The 15,903-nt window shown below is 50.8% G+C and overlaps 1 protein-coding gene across 3 annotated transcripts in view; it reads right to left on the bottom strand.

Annotated features, from left to right (window-relative positions):
• Positions 1–3,787: 3,787 nt before the first annotated feature.
• The window catches only part of RAD18 (RAD18 E3 ubiquitin protein ligase), a 31,587-nt gene continuing 19,471 nt past the window's right edge, over positions 3,788–15,903 (bottom strand). For 2 of the 3 annotated variants that reach the window (XM_033071475.1, XM_033071477.1), the window contains exons 12-13: positions 9,590–9,652; positions 3,788–7,696 (exon numbers count right to left, since the gene is read on the bottom strand). In XM_033071475.1, coding sequence (XP_032927366.1) covers positions 7,585–7,696; positions 9,590–9,652 — 175 coding nt within the window. In that variant the 3' untranslated portion in view covers positions 3,788–7,584. The remainder of the gene's footprint in view (positions 7,697–9,589; positions 9,653–15,903) is intronic. The other variant, XM_033071476.1, reaches the window with a different exon arrangement.

Genomic DNA, 15,903 nt, shown 5'->3' with positions numbered 1-15,903 from the left:
GATTTCAGAGTGTTATTTCTATAAAAGAAGGAGTGGAGCTGTGAGTGACACCATTTGTCACCAGCTCATCAGCACAGCTCAACGGCTGTCCCCACTTTCAGGGTCCCTACAAGGGATCCAGGAGCTGGAAGAGCAGGTGGGATGTTCAGGAGAGCACAGAACCCTCCCAGGTCACCCCTCAGTGCAGTGGCCCCAAAGGCCCCAGCACCTCCACCCTCTGCTCCCCACTTCCAGTCATATCCTAATCCTCCCCAGCCCCGCCTTGGGCCCTGAACAAACATCCCTGCAGATATTTTTAAAGATTTTTTGGGAAGCTTTAGCTCCACGCAAGATGTAGAAACGTTAAATACTTTGGCACGTTCTTCCCTCCAGGGTTCACGTTCTTCCTCCTTCAGGCAATAAAGCTGCTGTGGGAATGGCTGTGGAGCACAGCTCACCATGTGCAATGCTTTTTTGATTGTTCTGCTGGGCTGGGGAGAGCTCTGAGGGAGCTGGGGGGAAACCTTGGCTCCAGAGGAGGCAAGGAAAGGTTTGCCCTTGGTTCTGCTCGGTGCCTTGAGCATGTTGCAGGCACGGAGGGATGTCCTTGGGGACCCAGGGGTGGTGGCAGCACCTGAGATGGTGCTTGAGGTGAGGCAGAGCAGCCTGTGCTCCTCTGTGCCCGTGGCTGAGGTGCCACCCCTGGCTGCACAGACCCCAGCTCCCTCCCAGAACAGACCTGAGCTGGGAAGGAGCCCAGGGTCCTGGTGCACCCATGGCAGTGAGCACCTCCAGCACCGGTGTGCAGCTCTGGAGTGTTTTTCATGCCAGCCAGGTGCTCAGCTGGGGAGGGCTGGCCCAGGAGTGACCCTGTGTGTGCCCTGCCACTGTCACCCTGCTCCCAGGGCCATCTGGCCCAGGAGTGACCCTGTGTGTGCCACGCCACTGTCACCCTGCTCCCAGGGCCATCTGGCCCAGGAGTGACCCTGTGTGTGCCACGCCACTGTCACCCTGCTCCCAGGGCCATCTGGCCCAGGAGTGACCCTGTGTGTGCCATGCCACTGTCACCCTGCTCCCAGAGCCATCTGGCCCAGGAGTGACCCTGTGTGTGCCATGCCGCTGTCACCCTGCTCCCAGGGCCATCTGGCCCAGGAGTGACCCTGTGTGTGCCATGCCACTGTCACCCTGCTCCCAGGGCCATCTCTGACCCCTCTCCTTGTCCTGGAGTGCAGCAGCAGCTCAGTGAGGACTGCGCTCCTGGGGTCTGAAATTTGGGGTTTGGGGGGCTCAGGACAGCATCCAGCTCCCCGTGCCCTTCCTTGGCCCCCAACAGCCAGAGGTGCTCGTGGCCCCTCGCAGCCCCCAGTCCTTATTCAGGCAAAGCTGCAGCTGCTCCTCTAAAACCCAAACACACGTGATTGTGAAGCAAAGAATCCTGTGAGAACCAAAGGGTTTTCTGAGTCATCCCCTACGTCTTCCAGCTTTAAATGTTCAGGGATGCCATAGAGCTGGAAACATTTTTATTTTAAAAATACATGCTTTGGATAATCAGAAGCACAAACAACTAAATAAAGCTAAATTTAATTGCATTTCGGTTTGCTGCTGGATCTGAAATAGCTGGTTTTCCAATAGCTATCTGGAATCACAACTTTATGGTCCCCAGGACAGAAGAGGTCTGGCAGGATGTCAAGGCCAGGCCAGAGCTTTGTGGATGGAGCTGCAGCGCCCACGGACTCGTGCATGGCTGCAGCCCACAGCAGGCACTGTAGGATGGGACCTGGCTGCTCCCGCACTGCAATTTCTCTTCATCCTAGAATTCTTCCCTGGTCCTCACCTCTTGCCCTCGGCCTGCAGGAAGCCTAACTTTGGTAAATCTGCTAAAAGCACAGGGAGGAGCATGGACACATCCTCATGGAAAAGGCAGATCTGTGCTTCAGCACAGAGCTGATGGATGCTGTGGGAATTAAACCAGGCTTGGGAGCATACTAAGTTTCCATGTCTTGCTTAAATGTGCACGAGGAAATTCTCAAGTCTGGTTTAGAGTTCCTCCATGGCTCACCAGCTGGTGTGCTGATTTCCAGAAAAATACAGAATCAATATTGTAAAATGTTCTGTACCAAAGGAAACAAGGCTTTGGAATCAAAACATGGAAATACCAGCAATGCACAGAATTATTTGGTCCCAAACCCATACACAAAACTCCTTCTGTTACCAAGCTCACTGATCAGGGGCAGCATAAGCCAGCCCAGACTGTGTTCAGGTGCAGGTGACAGTGACATTCCTGGGTAATGCTGTCATCCATCACATCCCCTGACTGCACCATCCTCTGGCCATGCTATTTCTTTTTCTTAGGTAAAACAAACAAAAAAAAAAAACCACAAAAAAACCCCCCACAGAACAACAACGAAACACCCAACCAAAAACTAGTACTCAGATTCATTACAATTTAAAAAATTGGAAAACATCCCTGCAGCCCATGGTCAGTCAGAGTTTCTGGCCCAGCACACCACCTGGCCGTCAGACTGGTGCCATGGCTGGGGAAGGTTTTGGAAGCTTGAGTCATCAGAACATTACTGGGAGGGGAAAAGGAGCCAGAGGAGCTACTTGTGTCCATATCTGAATGAAGAAGGGAGGATCAGCTTGGATGCTGCAGCCTTGAGTTCTATAGAGCATTCACAGCAGAAAGAATTCACACAAGTTCCTGTGCACATCAAGATCATTTCTTTTCTCTTCCCCTGGTTTATCTGGGAACACACTAACCTCACTCACAGAACCTCTCACCTCATGTCCCTGAAAGGTTTATAGGATCCAAACCATTTCCTCTGAATCCCCAGCTCACTGAAATCCACTGGCCTCTGCTCCCACGGCCTCCAGCCCACAGCAGCACTGGAGAACCAGTCAGGCTCATCCAGCTTTGGGAGCTAAATCCTGGAAAAAGCCTCAATTTCCTGGCATGAAGCCAGTAGACATTTCCATCCCCACCAGCCCTGGCACTCCACATGAGAGCCCTGCAGACACACCCAGAGAACACTGGGCTGGGGCACAGCAGAGCTCTGATCCCATCAGCCAGCTCCAACCCACCAGAGCTATGGATGCTGATAATCCAGCTGATCTGTCACCCACAGTCCCACCGAGGCTGGGCAGACCACACAGGGGGGATGTCTGTGGTTTCTGTAGGGAATTCCCTCACTCCCATCTGCCCATTGCCCTGCACATCCAGGTGAGCAAAGGTGGCAGAGGCTGTCCCCAGGCACCTCTCCCAGGAGCCAGGTCTGTGCAGGGCTCCCAAGGACTCTGGTGGTGCTAAAATGTTCCTTGCTTCATCCCATTATGGCCTCAAAGCCCATAAAACCAATGGAGCCTGCCCAGACCCTGGGAGTAACAAGCTGGGATAATAAAGTTGAAATGTGTGGGTTTTAACAAAGAGGTTTCAGGTTCAAGATGTTGGGAGACAATACAATTTTACAATTTGGGGGGTATCACTACACTTGTGTGTAACTTCAGGGTGTTCACTGCAGTGCCCTGAACTCTCACCCACACCAAGGAACAGAAAGCAAAGGGAGAGCAGAGCCCTGGGGCTGGGATTCACACCTGCAGCAGTGACAGTGCTACAGGACCTGCACAGCCAGGTGACACTCGTGCCACCTCCTGGGACCTGGGGTATTCACTGCACCTTTCCAGAGCCACAGGCACGGCTCACCCAGCCAGGCACCCCATGCACAGCCCTGCACACACACCTGCCCAGGGAAGGGAGGCACTTTCCTATTTGAACAAAACATAAAGAGCAAGTTCTGGCTGAGATCTTGTGAGGTAAAGAGAGAAGAGCCAGAACAAAACCAGAATATAGTCTGTTTGAATATATATTCATGTGCAAATTCTACAGTTATTTACACATGTATATAAAGGGAAGTGAATCGAGTTTGGTGCTCATCACTCCAACAAAATCTTAGCCAAGGGGTATGAAGGAGGCTGCAGCCCTCAGGATAATTCAGTGTATGTGTGAGTACCTAAGCAGGCGTGCACCTGGGAATGCCCCCACAGGTGAGGGTGTTCCCACAGCCCCCATTTCTGTCCCACCGAATACCTGCAATGAACCCCCAGCCCAGGCTCCAGGAATGCTCCGTGGGGCCAAATAATTCACCAGAGCAGTGAGCTCTCACAGTAAAAATGAAAGCCAGCTAGATTTACACAAACTTTTCTGCCTCACTAATTACTTCCCATTTGCAGTAATGTGTTTACCTTCTCCTTCCTGAAGCTGGTAATTCATCCTCTTCTTTATTTAATTCCAGGTGGTTGTTTTGCAGCCAATTTGTCCAAATGATTTTGAATTCAGGCCCTCTGGCTCCTCTGATGCCAGCTGTGTGTGACAGCTCAGAGTGCCCAGCTGTGTGTGACAGCCCAGTGTGACAGGTCACCCACCGTGTGCCCAGCTGGGTCACAGCTCACCCAGTAACCACAAGGCAAAGTTTGGGAACAGAGAGAAGCTGTTCTGAGCAGGCAGGAACAGTTACCACAGCCTGGGCAAATTCCCTCTGCCTGGCAAAAACAATCCAACAGAAGCTCCCTGATACCTGCAAAGCCCCACAAAACCAGGAGAGCCCCCCACCCAAACCCCTGCTGAGCCCCAGCTGCTATTCCAGCAGAGAGGGCCATGGCCAGCAGGGTTACTCATGGCCAGCAGGGTAACCCATGGCCAGTAGAGTGACCCATGGCCAGCAGGGTGACCCATGGCCAGTAGAGTGACCCATGGCCAGCAGAGTGACCCATGGCCAGTAGAGTGACCCATGGCCAGCAGGGTGACCCATGGCCAGCAGGGAAGCCCATGGTCAGCAGAGTGACCCATGGCCAGCAGGGAGGCCCATGGCCAGCAGGATGACCCGTGGCCAGCAGGGAGTTCCATGGCCAGCAGAGTGACCCATGGCCAGCAGAGTGACCCATGGCCAGCAGGGAGGCCCATGGCCAGCAGTGACCCATGGCCAGCAGGGTGACCCATGGCCAGTAGAGTGACCCATGGCCAGCAGTGACCCATGGCCAGCAGGGTGACCCATGGCCAGCAGGGAGGCCCATGGCCAGCAGTGACCCATGGCCAGTAGGGTGACCCATGGCCAGTAGGGTGACCCATGGCCAGCAGGGTGACTCTGCTCCTGCCTCTCCCCCATTCCCAGGATCTCTGCTTTTCTCACGGACAGGACATTTTTACTTTCTGATTATTTTGTTTTCACTTTTGCCCTTCTGCCTTGGCCTGAGGGACTGCCCCATGACTTAATTCATTTCCTCCTGAATGGATTCCCTGCCCAAAGCAGCCCTTCCCAAAGGTTCCCAGCCCAGCACCACCCTGGCTGCCCCATGGGAGCTTCTGCCCTACTCCCAATTGTCCAGGGAGCCATTGGGAACTGCCTCAGATCCACTCTGGGCATTGCTGCAGAGGCTGGACCCACTGCAGGGTGGGATGGAGGGGCCCTGGCACTCACCCCTGGAGTGCCAAGCCCAGCACAAGGCAGCAGCTGCAGGGGATGTGACAAACATCACTCACCATCAGCCCAGTGAAGAGGGGCCAGGAGGATGCAGGAACTTCATGGTTACTCACTCTAAGAACACAGTGGTGGGGTTTTCCCCCTGGATGGGCTGTGGGCCATGCTCAGCCCCAGCAGGACCCTGGACATCCCCTGCCAGCACTGCCTTGGCTCCTCTGGCCGTGACCTGTGCCCCCAGCCCCGCTGCTCACAGCCCCTGACTGCTCCCACTTGCCCCTTGACTCAGTGACGGAGGAGCAGAGCTGCCCAGGGGAGCAGGGGACACAAGAGCGTGGGGAGGACACTCTGTTTCCTTCCCTGTTGTTTTTTCCCTTATGTTACGCAGTTCCTGTGAATCCTGGGCTGGTGAGATGTGCAGCAAGCTTCATGTATGGCACCCGGGGGATCAGGAGCAAAGGCTGGACCTGGCAGCACCCTGGCAACTTGCCTGGGGCTGGAGCTGGCCCTGGGTCTGGCAAGAGAGACTGGATCCTGCCCAGGCACCCACTGGGTTAGGGGGGGATCACACCCACTGGGTCAGACACCAGACCATCAAATCCACTTTTTTCCCTGAGCCTCACACTGCCCAGGGTGTCTGCTCCCCTGCACCTCGGCCACCAAGTCTCACAGCCACACACCCCACTCGTGTTTGTGAGCTCCACAAATCCACTGCTCTCCTCTGGCACCAACCCACAGCCCCTGCAAAAGGAGGGAGAAAGCTCCATCTCAGGCACAGGTCACCAGTTGGGACTTCAAATGGTGATGACAACAACGAGTGATATAAAAACAATTACTCTTCACAGGCTGTCAGCAAACCAGTCTGATCCATGCCCTAGTTAACATGTCAGCTGCTCTCTCCCTTCTCCTGCCCCATGGAATTGCCACACTCCCGTGGCAGGGTGGAATTTCAGCTCATTTCCAGGGAAATGTCAGTACCTGCCCACAGCAGCCCTGTGTCCCCACAGCAGTGCCCTCCCTCACCACCACAGCAGCTGCTCTGCCCTTTATGGCAATAATCCCCAATATTATCACCATTCACTGGCCAACTGCAACCAATTCCAAAGCCTGGTGTGAGCTGCTGTGACAAAAGGGCAGCCCTAAAGCAGACATCAGTAATTGCTCTTTCAAAAGGTTTGGTTTAGTAGAAAAATAACCAAATCAACACAACCAGATTCCTGCTTTGCCTCTGCATCTCTCCACCTCAGGCACTTATGATAGTTTATATCTGCCGTGATTTAGCCTGTTCCAAACACAAATATTCCTGGGAACCATGGCTTGAGGAGGATTATTTCTGAATCCCAGCTACAGTTTGAAGTCAAGACACAACAACTCTCAATCTTCCCAGATTTTCTGCCTTCCTTGCCAAGCTCCCACTGACAGGCTCTGACCAAAACTTCAGGGCTCAGCAAAAGCACCTGAAGTATTTTTCATATTTTGCTTACAAGCTTTGTTTTTCAAACTCTTCCCTGGTGTTCAGGTTTCTTGCATTTCCCTCATTTTCTTGCACTGCTTTATTGCATCACAAAATACCACCAGCTCCTAAGGAAGATCAGACCTTTCAATGTAATCATTTGCTTGAAAGCTAGAACACTTCATGCCCAACAACCTTCAGATTCCTTTCCAGTTTCAGGGCTTCAAGCTGAAATGATGACACACAATGCTGAGTCAGTTCACACAGACATATATAAAAAAGCCTGTTAGTGTAGGACAGAATCTCCCCCCATTCCTCCCTCCCTCCCCTGGCTGTGCCACAAACTGGGGCACCAGTACCTGCCCACCCCCACAGAACTGTCCTGCAGCTGCTTCCAGGAGGGCAGAGGAGGCTTCCAGAGGGTGCAAGCAAGAGCAGTGGCAGCACACACACCCAGCTGCTGCTCTAGCAAGGGAACTCAGGCACAGGAGCCAGGCCAGGCTCCCACAGGGCTCTGGCACTCTGTGCCCAACCCCAACCATCAGTGGGCTGTGGGCAAACCCAGCAGCCTGGTCATTAAGGCAGCTGGAATGGCAGTGATGTGAAAATGGAGCGTTTTACTCAGTACCCAGGTACAGTGGGAATGGGAAAAGGCCAGGAGGTGTTTCCCAGCATGCAGCACTAGCTCCTCTTGCGCTTGCCCTGGGGCATCACTCCGTCCTTGTCCTTCTCCTCAGGGACTCGAGACCGCCGCAGCTTCCTCTTGTTCCCTGCCAGGGCCACCGAGCTGCTGCTGGGGGCGACAGCAACGGGACAGGGGTGAGCAAGTGTCCAAGGACAGCAAGGGGACAGGGGTGAGCAAGTGTCTAAGGACAGCAAGGGTGACAGGGGATAGCAAGTGTCTAAGGACAGCAAGGGGACAGGGGTGAGCAAGTGTCCCAAGGACAGCAAGGGGGACAGGGGTTAGCAAGTGTCTAAGGACAGCAAGGGGGACAGGGGTTAGCAAGTGTCTAAGGACAGCAAGGGGGACAGGGGTTAGCAACTGCCCTAAAGACAGCAAGGGGGACAGGGGTGAGCAAGTGTCTAAGGACAGCAAGGGGGACAGGGGTTAGCAAGTGTCCTAAGGGCAGCAAGGGTAACAGGGGATAGCAAGTGCCCTAAGGGTGACAGGGGTTAGCAAGTCCCCAAGGACAGCACACACCCCAGTGCTGTACAGAAGCACTGTGAGCAGGACACTGATGTTGCACACACACATGTTACAGGTGATGGGAGTCATGGCATGGTTGGGGTGGGAAGGGACCTCAAAGATCATCTCATCCCAGTCCTGCCATGGCAGGGACACCTTCACTACCCCAGGGTGCCCCAAGCCCTGCCCAACCTGGCCTGGGACACTCCCAAGGATGGGGAGGTCTTCCCATTCGGAGAAGGTGACAGCTCCACAAACCATCCCACAGCCCTGAGCCTGAAGAACAAGGTCACCACAATGTCCCTGTCCCCAGAGAGCAGTGTGGAACCCAAGCAATAGCAGCAACCCCCCAGCCTCCTGCCCATAACTGAGGACAAGCCCTGGCAGTGACAAAAGCACAGGATTTCTATCAGGAGAGGCAGTTTGGGGCACAGCACCAGAGGTTGGTCAGTGTTACCCCAAAGGAGGGCCTAGGGCCTGCAGCCTTGCCAGGCACTTTCCTCATTTATGGACAAAGTATTTTCCACAGAAAACTCAACTGTTTTATTTTTAGTCACCATTAACTTTAAAGAAAAAACTCTTAAACTAGCTGTATGTAAATGAAGCAGCTGATTTCCATCATTCAGCCTCGAGTTTAGAATCCCACACAGTGTTGACATGAAAGATGCCGCTAATCTGTCAACAGCTTTTGCTAATTAAACATTCCTTTTAAGTGCACTCAGTTTCATACATCTGCTAGGCTGGATCCATCCTGCAGGGACTATTCATTTGTCTTACTCTGGGAATTCACAACTGAAAATAACAATTAAAAACTCTGAGATGCTGCAGTCCACATCTGCTGAGTGCCAGCAGACACACGCTGAGGATGCTGCAGGAGTGATTTGTGTTCCAGAGCTGCACCACGAGGGAAATGCAGCTCCTGCACCCCTGGGACCCTCAGGCACGCCCAGGCAGATCCCTGAACACACACTCCCAGAGGCCTCTCCAGCTCTCCCCAGACCCTTCACAGGGCTTTCATATGGGAAACAGAAATGTGATTCAGAGACTTGCAGACACTGAGATTTTAACAACCAGGAAGTGCTCTTCTAATTTCAAACAAGTCAATTAAAACAGATGCTCGATTCCAATGTGTTCAACTTGTCAGCCTCACCTACAGCTCTGTCAACAAGGGAATTTTCAAATGTCATAGAAGATAAGATTTAAGATTTAATTTTCCATAAAAAAGCAGTTTCTTCTTTTTTTCTTTTTTCTTCTTTTTTTTTTTTTAAATTAAAATAGATACTTACCTATCCCTTAGAATAAAGATATTCAATTGGGCATCTGTGGATTCTTGTAGGACCCAGGTATCATTTTTCAAGGATCCACATTCACTGACCAAACAGTGGGGACTCTCCAACAATCTGACTTTCCTGAGGCATTTGCTTCTCCAGGATTCCACCAACTGCAAACTACAGAGCTAAACCCATCCCAGGGACTGCAGCTCTTGGATATTCCACTCACCTGTCAGAGGATGCTGAACACGTGTCAGACCCTTCCACATCTGCCAGAATGTCCGAATTGGTGCTGAAGGGGAAAATAAAATGGATGGAAATTATTTCAGCAACACCCACAGCAATGCAGGGCTCCACTCAGTGCCTGGGTGAGACCAACCCCTCCAGCAGCAGCAATGAGAAATAACATCAACCTAGAGCACATCCAGAAACTTCTACCTCTGTCTCACTCCATTTTTAGCTATCCCTGGGCCCTCATTATCATTATTTAGCACACAAGACAATTGCATGTTTATGTCTGTTAGGTGGTAACTACTCCACCTCTGTCTTCCCAGGCACCAGGAAGTTTCTCTGGAGAGAATCTGCAAGATGTTCTGGGGGTAAAGTGTCCCTTCTTTATTTAAAGTCTCTCTCAAATAAATCAGTGTAACATAAAATGTCTATAAGGCAGCAGGATTTTCTTTCTCAGCTGTTACTGTGGAGATAACTACAGAACCAACAGGAATTTGGCTGGACAAGCAACACCAGGTTAGAGTAACCTCCAACACATGCACATACAGATAAAAAGGAAAAAGATACCAAAAATGGATGGGGAACGTTTTGAAAGTCAAATAGTTTTTACTCTCACAATTAGAAGTCCATCAAAAGCTCATTTTCAGCGCTGGAAGTGGATGCCCAGGGAATGAATTATCATATTTCCAAACCCCACTCTGATGTTCCAGTTGCATTTTAAAAAAGAACTGGGGAGGATACAGGGCTATTTATGTGCTTTTAGTCCCCTAAAATAGAAGAAGAACAGGTTTGAGGCCTGAACATGATGTACTTCCCTGCCCTGAAAACTGCAGCATTTATCACCCGCCGCGTTTCTCACCGCAAAACAATAAAACTGAAAAAGTCTGGCCAGGGCTCAAACCAAGAATGCACGTTCAGAATTCACATGTGGAGCGCAGGCCTGGGCCCAGCAAAGCTCTTTAAACCAAAGTACAAAAGGTCCTGGAGGAGCTGCACCCTGACACCACAGCCAGGGACCCCAATTAACTCCTGTCCCTGATTGCAGCGGGATCCAGGAGCTGCACAAAGCAGAGCTCTCAACTCCCAGCTGGAACCACCAGCCCTCTGCTCCAGGACCCCTTCCTGCCTCCCCTGATCTCTGCCTCCCCTGATCTCTGCCTCCAGCTCTCCCAGGCATCCATTTCAGCTCAGAACCCCAGCAGGGCTGGCTTTGGAGCTGAGCTGATCACACACCTGCCAGGAGACAAAAGTGTTGGAATTTATTTTTTTAAATCCTTAAATATGCCACAGTTGAAAAACGATGATCAAAACACCACTGTCAACTAAATAAAAGTGACTTTGACCACCGAGTTTGTATCGTAAATTAACTTTTTCCTTCCCTGAAGAAAACTCCTCCCTCTTAATCAGATGATTAGCTCTTAAACTGAAGATTATGAATTAAATAAGAGAAACAGCTGCCTCATTCAGAAGGTTTTTTTTCCTGTAAATTTTAGCCCACAGAGGCCAAAGAGAACACGGAATTTAGAATTTTTGTTTTGTTCATTTCTCCAATGTTTTCTGCCTTTTCAACGCCCCAGAGGTATCTACACTGCATCCAGGCACAGCAAAACATCCCTTCAGACTTTATTCAGACACCAAACTCAAGACAAATTCCCACAACAGGTTTTCTGTCCTTTTCTTAACTAAAGGTCACTAATTTCTCCCACTATATGACAGATAATTTCCAGATGAGTCAGTTTTACAGCAAAACTGCTGAAGTTCTTCACCTGAACTGCTCAAGATGCAGCCAGCACTCTGTGGCAGGGTGATCCTGCACTTATTCATGCCTCCACACTGGGAAAAATGCAGCTGCAGTGACTCAGGCAACTGCCCAATCCATATTCCTGCAGGACTGGTTTCCCTGATTCCTCACACAGTCAACCCAGCTCCAACTCTTCCCTTCCTGACCATCAGCTGGGTTTGACTTCCAGCACCACCCTTATCTTTCACTGAAGATAAACACACCACCCCAAAGCAGAGAGAAAAAAGCTGATGTAAGTGTGGGTGACATGTCTTGTTCTAAAACTGAGAGGAGTAAACTGCTCTTTGAACTGCTTTATTTTAAGGCAGATTAAGTTCCTCCTTGGCCTTGTGTGAGCAGCCAGCCTCCCCCCATCCATCCATCCATCCATCCATCATCCATCAACCATCCATCCATCATCCATCCATCCATCCATCCATCCATCCATCATCCATCCATCCATCCATCCATCATCCATCCATCCATCCATCATCCATCCATCCATCCATCCATCCATCATCCATCCATCCATCATCCATCCATCCATCCATCCATCCATCCATCCATCCATCCACCATCCATCCATCATCCATCCATCCATCCATCCATCATCCATCCATCCATCATCCATCATCCATCATCCATCCATCATCCATCCATCCATCATCCATCCATCATCCATCCATCATCCATCATCCATCCATCATCCATCCATCCATCATCCATCATCCATCCATCATCCATCCATCATCCATCCATCCATCCATCATCCATCCATCATCCATCATCCATCCATCATCCATCCATCCATCATCCATCCACCCATCCATCCATCCATCCATCCATCATCCATCCATCATCCATCCATCATCCATCCATCCATCATCCATCCACCATCCATCCATCATCCATCCATCCATCCATCCATCATCCATCCATCATCCATCCATCCATCATCCATCCATCCATCCATCATCCATCCATCCATCATCCATCCATCCATCATCCATCCATCATCCATCCATCCATCATCCATCCATCATCCATCCATCCATCATCCATCCATCATCCATCCATCCATCATCCATCCATCCATCATCCATCCATCCATCATCCTCCATCCTGCCACGTGCAGGGGACCAGGCTCTGGGCACGTTTCCCTCAGTGCTGGCACAACCAAGGAGCTCTGGCCCATTTACCAGTGCATTTGTCAGTCCCCAGAGGGCAGGGAAAGCAGCCTTTTCCCTTTCCCATCCTGCCTGCACAGCTCCCCAGTAACTGGGATGAGCAGCCCAGGCACAGTGCCATGTCTCAGACGACCTGTGTGACACAACACCTGCCCTGGCTTTCCAGAACCTCCTCCTCAGACCCCATGGCTTCATCCTCCTCTCCAGACCCCATGGCTTGGCCCAGGCCCCGAGGAGGGCTGCTGTCTGCTGTCCATACCAAACCCTCCCCAGGTTCCACAGCCTTGCTGCTTCCCTCGACTCTCCCCAGGCTCCCTTAGTTTGCCTCAGCCTCCCCTGCAGCCCAAGGACTCAGCTTTGGGGCTGTGCCTTGGGAAAGATCTGCTGCAGCCCCCCGAACTGCTTCCCTCAGGAGTGTGGCACCAGTGGCATGTGCTGCCTGAAGCATCTCCCTACAACTCCATGTCCAGGGCTCAGAGATGCCCACACCCCAGAGCTCCTGACCAGGCCTGATGAAAAGTATGAATCAACAGCATAGCAGAAAAGTGTCATCATCCTTTCACAATGAACCCGTATCTGAGGCCAAAATTCACAGATCAAACACTCCTGTCTAACACTGTGATACACATCATCTCTGAGCCAAAGCACTGCAAGATTTATTAAGTAAAAAAGTCCTGAAGAACTAAAAAAGGCAATTATTGCACTGATCAACGCATTTTCATACACTTCTCTCATCTGACAGCAATGGCCACGGCACAGGACTCACTGCTCCAAGCTCAGGCTGAGGCAGCTGCCCAGCAGCTCCCAGATTTGCAAGCACTCCATCCTGCCAGCTGTGCCAAACCCTGTCACCCACTGCACAGGGCTGCTGCCATCCAGTGCTCTCCCACTGCTGCCTCTTCTGCTGCTGATGAACTGAAGCACATAAATCCAAGGATAAGTGACCTGCTAAATCCAGATCTTGGATCCCGACCAGTGGCTCCTGAACTCACTGCCAGAAAGCCCCACATATTGCAAATGAGGCCCCTTCCTTGAGCATGAACCCCTCCTGGCAGACACTGAGTCACTCTGGGCATTCCAGCAGCACAGGGATTTATACAGGCTGTGCACACAGCTCCTTCCCACCAGGATTTCAAAATTCTGACTGTGTTTCAGCATCTCAGACAAGGCCAATGTTGGGTTTTGTCTGCTGTTCAAGGCTCACTCTACAATCATCAGGAACCAACACTCATGCTGAATACAGTTTTAAAAAAGAATAATTTGCTTTAAAAACTGCACATTATTCCCACTATATAAAATACTTATAATGGAATATTTCCTTTACATAGCTCATTAACTAGCTTATCGTTGTTCCTCCTAATTTCTTTTCTAATTCTCCTATTGTTTAAGTAATTGCATAAAATTTGGCTCCAGTTCCAGAAAGGCAAAGAACAGCACAGGACCATTCCCATGGAGCACTGTGGAAGCCCTGTGCAAATGTGATTTCAGAGTTTGAAAAATCACCCTTTCAAAGGCATGGCTGTGTTCTGGTGCTCATCTGTAGCACACACTTTGCTGCCTTGGTGGGATCATCAATCTCTCTGAGGCACAAGCGTGTTTGGGGCACTGCTACACCCCCACACCTGGAGGATCTGCTCTCCAGCACGAGTAAAACTCGTTTTTTCAGTTTTAGCATGGACCTTTGAATAATATCAGTTCATCAGTGATTACTGTACAATGCATAAATTTGTAATCCTGACCAACTACTCCCTTGGAAAAACTGACACGAGACTGAAAAGGGACAAACCTTGTGAGGAGAAAACAGAAGAATCACTGATTTCTTTGCACCATCTTTTTGCAGAACAAACATTTCAACTCTGACTTGCAGATTGTTCTGTTGTAGTCTACTCAACATTCTCATTTTGTTTTAATTCATCAGAACAGCCCTCCATTTAGAAGTGCCCTCCTCACAGGAGCACAGCATGCAGATTTGGAATGCCAAATATATTTCCAGTTTTGACATTTCAATGTGAAAAACATTTACTCTTGGCAAAGATACCCTCTCGTTATCAGAAGAACACAAGCCTCAGAAATCCATTACTTGATACAATACCACAATGCTACTAAAACCATCATTCTTGTTTGATTTGTGCTGCATTTATTTCATTACAATTAACAAAATGCCAGCCCCATGGTAACCACACAGTGATAAACTGTCTTTCTTTCATGCAGTTTGAATGACTGCACCTGCTTGCTACAGCCCTGCCAGAACCCAGAGCCCTTGGGACAGAGTCCTGTGGGAGCCAGAGCTGCATCCTGGACAGAGCTGCCCAGCCCAGAGCTGCTCCCCAAATCAGGAGCTGGGCACTGCCCTGAGCCCAGCAGCCCTGGCAGCCCTCCTGCCCTCCAGAGCAGTGCCCAGGAGCACAGACAGACAGACAGAGAGCACCTGTGATCCTTTTCAGTGAGTGTTCCTGTACCTCAGCACTGGGGAAGGGGGAGATTCCCTGCAACCTTTCTTTAATCCAGAGATCATAGGAAAACACTCAATGAGGAGCACTGTGGTCAGACAAGAGGGACCTTCCATCAGCCCCAGGCAGCATCTGGCACTCCAGCTGAGCTGCCCTGCATTTCTGCTGCTGCTCTCATCTCTGTGCAGCCCCAGCACTGCCCTGGCTGCAGACTGGGATGCCCCAAGGCTCCCTGGGCTCTCAGCTGGCCCTGCCCTGGGCAGTCAGAGCAGGGTCACCCAGCCCTGCAGGTCAGTGTGTCCCACTGGGGGATGGGGACTCTGCTCTGACACCACACTGGAAATGAGACACTGCAGCACCACAGTGTGTGAGTTCTGTGTGATCCCAGAGCTCTGGGAGTGACCAAGAGACCAGCAGGAGAACAGTCCCCTGATGACAGGGAAGGAAAAACTGTTGTCATCACTTACATCCTGAGAAACTGAGATAAATCCAGTCCAGCACTCCTCTCAGAGGCTCACTGCACATGGAACAGCAAATAAACTGATCTGCTGCCTTTATCAGTTTAACAGTACCAGCTCAGGCAGAAAGACACAGATAGCACAGAGGGGAAAGGCCACAGGAGGGGAAGGGTTTTATTGGTCTGTAAGGCAGGTCTGAAGTCAAACAGAAATGCAGGGATATTCTGAAAGGGCAACAAGGACCCTTCCTGCCTCCCAGTGCTCTGCCAGCCAGCATATTGCTGTTTACTGACAAATATTTACTGTATGCCCCCACTCATTCAGGTAAATGGAAACAGGCAGCAAAGTTTGATCCTGTAAAACAAAGACATTTACTGTCTGATGCTCTCTAATTCCCTGACCTGATCTCCCTGCTCCAAAGTCTCCCCAAGCTTTCA

This window comes from Catharus ustulatus, chromosome 13, assembly GCF_009819885.2.
Source record: "Catharus ustulatus isolate bCatUst1 chromosome 13, bCatUst1.pri.v2, whole genome shotgun sequence".
In the NCBI taxonomy this organism is placed as follows: domain Eukaryota; kingdom Metazoa; phylum Chordata; class Aves; order Passeriformes; family Turdidae; genus Catharus; species Catharus ustulatus.
Note: the sequence above shows the minus strand (reverse complement) of the source record. Positions and strands in the feature narration are given on the sequence as shown.